The following is an 8,401-nucleotide window of genomic DNA, read 5'->3' as shown; positions in this document are numbered from 1 at the left end:
GAATGTTTTGACCTGATGCCATGTTGGATCGAATGCTAGATGGGGGGACTATCCACATCAGTGTTGACCATAGTTAGCAAAACTCTGTTTTAAACGGTGTTTTTTTGAAAATAAATACTCGTTCTATTGGTGTGCCGTCTAATACTCGTTTGAAACTTTCACAGTGCAAAAAAACTCCGTTTTTATTAGGCAAACGTTTGAAACACTTTTAAAATGTATTTTAAACACGTTTTTTTGCCAGCTTTCCAATTTTACCCCCACCATATTTTGTAAATGACGAAATTTTAAACTCATTTTCTTGTGTTTATGTTCTTTTGAACCGATACCGTTTTAAACTCGAAGTTTTTTTCCGAATCACGATTTGCTAACTATGATCTAGGTATATAATAATAGATAGATACTAATCATGTTTTTTCCATTGTCATTGTTTTCTTTCCAATAAAAAAAATTTTTGAAAAACTTTTTCCTTTAGAAATTTGGTTTAGTATTAATTTAGTAGGGTTTGGACTACCATTTTACACCACGTGTTATTGATGGGATGGGGGGCCATCCTTTACACCTCATTTTTTTTATGGGGAGGGGCCTGCCATTTTACACCTAAGATTTTGATGGGGTGGGACACACTATTTTAGCCCAAATTTTATTGGTGAGGCGGGAACCACCATCTCTACCCAAACCTGTGAATTACGGTGGGGACCCACCATTTTACACCTCATGTTTTCATGTGGTGGAGCCCGCCATTTTTCACCATTCATAGCATGGGTCCGGAATACTAATTGTATTAAGATTAAAGAAATTCCGGTATGCTGTATAGAAAAAGTAACGATGTGTATACATGCAATTTATACCTCTTAATAGCATTAATATAAAAAGGAGTAATTTGTGACCCTTGTTGTTCACTATACCAGTCACATAAGTGTCTAAAGTACTGTACCATGATCCAAACCACAATATAATGCTAGCTAACTTTAAGGACAATAAAACCAAAGGAAATGTTCCCAACTCACAAATTTTTCTTTTTTTTTTGTAGGTCTACCAGATATATTTAAAAAGAAGAGATTACAAATTCAAGGGGGCTTAAAGGCCAAGCAAGGGGGAACAGGCTCCCCAAGGCATCGAAGGAAAAGAGAGAGGGCCTTTATAGAGGCTTTAAACATGGAAAACAAAAATTACAATCTATAATGAGGAGCTCCTGAGGAGTCGTGAGCAATAAGATCCAGCACTTGAGGCGGGATGTCTTGAACTTGAATATCATCTCCTTTGCAGAGGCAATCCGGCTTTGAGAGAAAATCAGCAGGCTGATTTCCTTCCTCAACTCACAATTTAAAGACTATAAAAACAATTGATTTTAGTTTTTTTTTTTTTTCTAACATGAATTGGTTTAGAATCAAATACAACTCACTTTATTTTAATGGTGCTTACATCTTTCTAGACAAAAAGCATAAAATGCTATCGAAATATGGAAGTAGGATACAAAACTTTAAAATATAGAAATACTAATATCATTTGTTCGTGTTGAGGCAGAGCTATATGTTGATTTTCATCCTTTTCTAGTCATAGAAAGGACCAAACTGATATGGTTGGATTTATTATTTGATAGATACTCAACATACTTCTGTTCATATGTTCGAAATAAATCATCCATTATCGCCGCTCCAAACTGATCAACAAGCATGGATTCTGTAACAGCTCTTATACCCTTTGCACCACTTGTGGAGATATCAATTTCCATTATTTCGATTCGATCAACACTAAAGGATCCTTCTATCTCAACGATAGCCTCCAATTCTTGAATTGAAGGTGCATAATAGGGTATATTAAATGAATCCACTTTGTCCTGTTCCATCACTCCCTAAATTTGACAAACTTATCAGCAAAACATAAAGAACAATAATATATGAAAATGTAAGTATGTAACTGTGTTTAAAAGAGGGGGGGGGGGGGGTTTAAATGGTTACAATGTGGTGCTGCCTCTACCTGTGAGACCATGTCATTGAGAGTCTGAGTAATCAGTTCCCATTGGAAATAACATTCTGTACTAGATGCGTCTGAGCTTCTTCTGCCAGAAAATGTAAGGACCATACGCCCTCCACCAATTACTTCTTCCGAGCGTGACTTGAGAAACAAATAGAAATCTCTCTGAAATTGCGCCAAGTATGCTCTAAACACGTTGGGAGGGCTTGTCTTTTCTATATGAATTTTTCCCTTGTTTAGTGAGATACCCATTTCGTTTTGAAGCCCTTGAGGAACCTGGCATATCTCAATGCTTAAATTAGGATATTCTTCAAAACACGACATGCTTACATGAAGTATTGAACAAATTTGAGTGTACATAAATTTATGTTCATGCATGAGTTTCCTTATATGAGGAATGCTAAACTCATGGGATCCCGTGTAAGCATGTATACACAAGGAAAGAGAGTATCCACATATATAGCCCAGATCCTTTTCTCCATTTCCGATGTGGGATCTTACAGGGGTGCCCTTTCAACTGATTTTTGCAAGGGCACCCCTTAGTTTAGCATTCCTTATACACATGTGTGTGTTGGCGCGCCCCGGGGGGGCATTTGCTAGGGAGAACAGCTACACAGGTTGACTTACTCATATACACGGATGGCCCGTTATATGTCAGAGCATCCACACAGGCTCAGATTTTGTCTTATTTATTTAATTCACCTGATGTGGCTGCTCTCACATGCAACAACCCATCTGTGAAATTCTTATTCGATGACCTTAGCAAATCGAAATCCATATGTGTGTGTGCGCGCGTGTGTAACTTTTTGGAACAAAAATAATAAAGCCACCCTCCCTGAGCAGCCACTGTATCTCGCCAAGTGCCCCCTTGTTTTTTGTTTTGAATTTTGAGAACCGGTTCTGAGTCTAAAACTAATTATTGGACTTAAAGTCCCTGTTTGTTTTGGATTTTGAGAACCGATTATTTTGTCTAAAACTAATATACCAATGACAGCTGATTGGGTGAAAGTACTGACCTGGGAGAGCCAATGGAGACTATTAGAAGAATGAATAAAGTGTAGACTTTCGCTTGGGAAAAGCCTCCCATAAAAGGAACCAGCCACTCCTGCCACGAAACACTGTCCCAAACCGACCTGTTTTTCTTCGTTAAGCCTTTCATAGAAACCAGGTAGATAACTGAAAACGGTGTTAAAATCGTTCCCTGGAAGGTCATTCAAGAACATTTGGAACTCCGGCAACGGATGGTTCAGCTCACGGCATTTCATCTTGATAGTATCTATAATATGAGATATCACAAAGAGGGTGTTGGGTCCCGAAGAACAACCCAAGTCTGCTATGCTCAACTTCTTAGGAAAGGTAGTGCAATAAAGATCTAGGATTGCATCTTCTAGTATGGGCATCCCTTTGGTTAGTATTGTTTTCTATAAGAAAAGAAAAAGAAAAAGAATATCATAATCAAATCATGTAGAAGACCATTGGAATGTACATGTGTGTGTGTCTATGTTTTCTATAAGAAAAGAAAAAGAAAAAAAATATCATAATCAAATCATGTAGAAGACCATTGGAATGTACATGTGTGTGTGTCTATATATATATACTAGTAAAAAACCCCGTGCGATGCACTGGCCGACAAAGAACTGTACGGACCACATCATAGGTTGATCCAAACAGTCCATGTGATGGAACACAACAGAAATATGTTGTGCTCGTAAAATCATTTCCATAGGCTGATCCTAGCCCTCCAATCTATAGAGGTTTCAATAATATGTTGTTCCTCTTAGGTGCTCGGAATTTGTCAATATTTTGAAAGGTGTCCGAGTCAGTAGTATTATGTAATATGTTTACAAAAATCCACAGTATTATGTAAGATATGCACTCAATCCGTAATTTTTCTAAGAAAAAACGCCGTTGACTTTGTGGACAAAATGTATAATAAAAAATTCATAAAGAAGGGTAAAATAGGTATTGCGAAGGCGTAGAATTGAAAATATGGGGCTTTAATGGGGGCCTTTGTTAACAAAAGCAAAAAAAAGTGATGTGTAATTCTATTAGAATTTTGGAAGAAATTCAATATATATATATAAAGAGAGAGAGAGAGAGAGAGAGAGAGAGAGAGAAGATTTTTGGACACGCATAGCGTGGGTATAAAATAATGTGCCCCAGCCCATCAAAACATGGATTAAAATGGTGAGCCCCACCTTATGTGGAGATCGGGACCCACCCCATCAAAACATAAGTTAAAACTGATGTGCCCCACATGTGGCATGTGTTTGAATGGCATTGGTGGGTACCCCTACCCAAATATGATGGAAAATGGTGGGCCCCACCCTAATACATGGATTTGGGTGGAGATATAGTGGGCCTAACCATGGGTGTAAAATTGTGGGGCTCACCATATGTATTGGTTTGGGTAGAGATGGTGCACCCTACGATATCAAAACATGAGATGTAAAATAGTAGGTCCCACTCATGCTATACATGGGTGTAAAATAATGGCGCTCACCTTACCCAAAAATGTGTTTAAGGTGTTGGGCCCCACCATTGCATGCATGAGGTATAAAAAGTCATCACATAGAAAAAATTCCAGTAAAATTTTCCAAGGGAAAAGGTTTTCTGGAAATTAACAATTAATGAAAACAGAAAGAAACATGGTTAGTATAAATTATAGGAGTTTTTATGCAGTGTGTGGCCAGTATTTTTCAAAAAATAATGAAAGCGCACTCCATAGGATGATTCAAACCGTTTATTTGTTGGGCCACAACTTATATGAATAGGTTTAGCCCCCAAAATGATTTCCGCAGGATGATCGTATCCCTTGATATAATGAGGTTTTCGTAATGTGCAATCCCTCAATAGATCGGAGCGTTAGGATCTTCCTATGGAAATGATTTTTTGGGGAACAATATTCTATTTATGTGTTGGCCCTACTAATGAACGGTTTGGATCATCCTATGGAGTGGGCTGTACAAAAAAATACAGGGTTATATAGCAGAGAGAGAGAGAGAGAGAGAGAGAGAGAGAGAGAGAGACCTGCACGACTGAATTATTAGCATAGCTGGTATCTCCCACTCCACCATTCATGTGAAGAACTTGTTTCACTTCCATCATGGTTCTCTTTTAATGGCCTCCTCCAAATTAGACGAGAGTGATCACACCTTATATTTCTCTCCTATGCCAATATGATTGAGGTAGGATATATATAGCTGGAAAATGTTTGACCTAATCACGGGAATTGAGCTTACCATGTGACATGAACTGTATGAACTTAGTTTTTAATTGAGGGTTGCCCCCAAAAACGGAAATCTGTTTTGTTAAAAAACGAAAAGCATGTGCACCTTATCGTGACGAGTCCCGTAGTTTTCAAATAGTACTGTATTGACCACACTCTATGATGATCCAAACCATCCATGTGATGGGACACAACGTAAACAGGTAGTGACTTGTGCCCAAAAAACATTTCTATAGGATGATCCTAGCCCTCTAATCTACAGAAGTTTCCATAATACGCAGTTCCTCTATAGATCGGAGGGTTGGGATCATCCTATAGAAATGACTTTTTGGGCACAACCTGTTTACGTTGTGTCCCATCATATGGATGGTTTGGATCATCCTCTAGTGTGGTCCGTACAATACTTTTTGAAAAATACAGGACTATAAGGGCTTACACTGTATAAAAACTCATTTCCAAACCGAGTTTCATTTTAGAATGTTTTCCAATTTAATTTCGGCCATGCACAGGTCAAGAGTTTAACGCAAACCGGCCGTCCGGCCAATAAATTTTGCCGTTCACGAAATCATAGTTAAAGAGCAGAATTTCATTTCCTGGCATTAATTGGTACCAGCAGCCAAAATAAATAATTGGCTGCCAATATCAAAACGAGAGAGTGTGAAGACCCACTCCCTAGAATAAGTCCAAGCACCTACGAAAGCAATAATATTAACACTAAAGTAGTTTATGGGGATTGCCATTTCAAAAAAAAAAAAAAAATTTATGGGGATTTGCTGGCGACCACCCATAAAGCAGTTCGTGGACCGGCTCGAAAAAAAAAAAAGATTGTTATCATCAGGTTGCATGTTATTTAAACTCATAACATTACACATCCAAATCCAAAGAACCTTACGCAACAACGACTTCAGTTAAAAAAAAAAAACAATAACAAATTTCAATAACATTTAGAGAAAATTGTCAATTGGTGACACAAAAATGATAAAATAGTGAATGGGTGACACCCTTTTGAAAGCTTGTGAACGGAGGTTAAAACACCTTTTACGTACATGGCCTTTTACCTAAATACCCCTCAGGAAGAAAAAAATCCATCGTTTTAACTTCTCTTTGTTTTTAACTGTTTGGAAGCTTTTTTTCACTTTTTCTCTCTCATTTTTTTTATTTTTAACCACTTGCAACTCATCTTCTCTGGCGTTAGGTGGTGGCCGGCGTGAAGATCAACCCATTTTCTCCAGCGTGGGGCGGCTTCTTACGCTAATTCGAACCTCTCTTCTTTGTAGTGGACCGTATTCCGGTGAGGGCGTCATTTTTTCCGGCATCTTCCCCATCGTCTTAGGTATGGTAGGGTATCATGTTTTGTTTTTTTTTTGTTACTTTTATTTTCCTTCTATTAAGTTACTTTTGTGGTTTAGGATTTTATTTTCACTATTGGGAAGCCTTTACACATATAGGGTTTCATTTTTTATTTTTTCGCTAGTAAGTTGGCTTTGATGAGAAACCGTTGACATCTACTGTTTCATTTTCACTGTGGAGAACTCCCTTTTGATAATCTCCCATTTTCAGTGTTGAGAACCCCCTTTTGAGATTGATAATCCCCCACTTCCATTGTTGATAACCCCATTTTCACTGTTGACAACCCCCTTTGAAATTGATAATCTCCCTTTTCCAGTGTTGAGAACCCCTCTATGTAGTTCATAATCCCCCCATTTCCAGTGTTGAGAACCCCCTGTTGAGGTTGATAATCCCCCATTTTCAGTGTTGAAAACCCCATCTAGGTAGTTGATAAACCACATATTTGTAGTGTTGAGAAGCCCCTCTAGGTAGTTATGATAACCCCCATGTAGAGTGTTTTGTTTGAACCCCCATTCAGTGTTATGAAGAGTGTGATAGGGAAACCTTTTAATGTTCATTTTAAGTTACATGTTTTGATGATCATGGTAAAAACTGTGTTTTTTCATGGAGATTGGTAGAAACTATGAGAGGGGAATTTGTATGCATTTTTTTAAATGGCAGGAGAACTTATTTGTGAATGAGGCAACTTGGTTCTGAATGGCAGGGGAACTTGTTTGTGAATTGCTGGGGAACTTATAAAATTTAAACTGGTTTTATCGTGTCTCTTTGTTTATTAAGGGCGTGTTCGGCAACCATCTCCAGAATGGTTTTGTGTTTTTGTAGGTGCAGAGAATGCACAAAGCAAAGAAAAAGGAGAAAATCTCCGCCGGTATGCACAGCCCACTAGGCCCGTTTCTTCCGATTGTCATTTTTCATGCGTATAAGCATGAGATTTTGTGGAGCGAGTCGCTTCCACAGTTCCTCATCTACCCATTTTTGTCCAATAAAATCAGATGAAATGAGAAGCCTTGCCAAACACACCCTAACGTACTCTATAAGAAAATAAAATAAAAAAGGAAGTGATATATCTGCCACTTTGATCAGTTGGTAGTACAAGCAGCAATGTATCAATGGCTGCAGATGGGCTGATGTACTTCATGTGGGAGGGGTGTTGATGCCTCCCCGGCTATGAAGTCAGTTTCCCAGATGCCTACGATGGACACCCGCCGCCCCTTTCGATTACTTGGGACACCCAACAGAAGTGTACGTGGCAATCAACCCCATTGAATCTTTCTGTACATCAACCCCTCTGCACTTGATACACTGCTGCTGGTTGTACCAGGCGATCAAAGGGGGGGATATATCACTTCCCATAGAAAAAATATCCTAATCAAATCATCTAGAAGACCATTGGATTGGAGAGAGAGAGAGAGAGAGAGACCTGCACTACTGAATTATTAGCGTAGCTGGTATCTCCAACTCCCCCGTTCATGTGAAGAACTTGTTGCACCTCCATGGCTAGCTCTCCTTTAATGGCCTCTTTCAACTACAAGAGATACAACACACCTTATATTTCTCTCCTCTATCAATGGATTTGAAGTAGGATTTATAATGGAGATATTTTTGAGCTAAATCCTGTGAATTGGGCTTTAGATGAGCTAAACCACCTGAATTTAGCCACGTGAATTTAGCTTTAGAAAAGACATGGAACTCTATTTATTTATTTCATTGTCGACCACGTGAATTTATGCCATGTCGATTTAGATGCATTAATTATTTAGTTTGGACTGAATAATTATCTATATATTCTAACATCAGGAACCATAATTATCTAAAGATGGGGTACCAAGTCCAAAAAAATTATTTAAC

General features: G+C 38.3%; 1 protein-coding gene across 3 annotated transcripts; it reads right to left on the bottom strand.

The window, feature by feature from the left end:
* Positions 1-1,380: 1,380 nt before the first annotated feature.
* Positions 1,381-8,186, bottom strand: LOC143858321 (putative jasmonic acid carboxyl methyltransferase 1). Of its 3 annotated transcripts, XM_077368975.1 has the most exons (5): positions 7,974-8,124; positions 5,005-5,193; positions 2,991-3,395; positions 1,978-2,250; positions 1,381-1,852 (listed from the first exon to the last, which is right to left on the bottom strand). In XM_077368975.1, the coding sequence occupies exons 2-5, from the start codon at positions 5,080-5,082 to the stop codon at positions 1,541-1,543; spliced, it is 1,068 nt and encodes a 355-aa protein (XP_077225090.1). In that variant the 5' UTR covers positions 5,083-5,193; positions 7,974-8,124; the 3' UTR covers positions 1,381-1,540. The 3 variants fall into 3 exon arrangements, with proteins under 3 accessions (XP_077225090.1, XP_077225091.1, XP_077225089.1); XM_077368976.1 differs by lacking the exon at positions 5,005-5,193 and having other exon boundaries at positions 7,974-8,186; XM_077368974.1 differs by lacking the exon at positions 7,974-8,124 and having other exon boundaries at positions 5,005-5,541.
* Positions 8,187-8,401: the final 215 nt, after the last annotated feature.

This window comes from Tasmannia lanceolata, unplaced genomic scaffold, assembly GCF_043159265.1.
Source record: "Tasmannia lanceolata isolate RefF3 unplaced genomic scaffold, GAP_Taslan_0.1 ptg000025l, whole genome shotgun sequence".
NCBI classification, from domain to species: Eukaryota; Viridiplantae; Streptophyta; class Magnoliopsida; order Canellales; family Winteraceae; genus Tasmannia; species Tasmannia lanceolata.
This window is presented reverse-complemented; position numbering and strand designations above follow the sequence as displayed.

Bases quoted from the DNA above. Each gene is read 5' to 3' on its own strand.
- LOC143858321 (XM_077368975.1), bottom strand. From the start codon at position 5,082: ATGATGGAAGTGAAACAAGTTCTTCACATGAATGGTGGAGTGGGAGAT. The intron at 2,251-2,990 runs GTCAGTACTTTC...GAGATATGCCAG, and splicing joins GTCTCCATTGGCTCTCCCAG to GTTCCTCAAGGGCTTCAAAA. The intron at 1,853-1,977 runs GTAGAGGCAGCA...TGTCAAATTTAG, and splicing joins TCAATGACATGGTCTCACAG to GGAGTGATGGAACAGGACAA.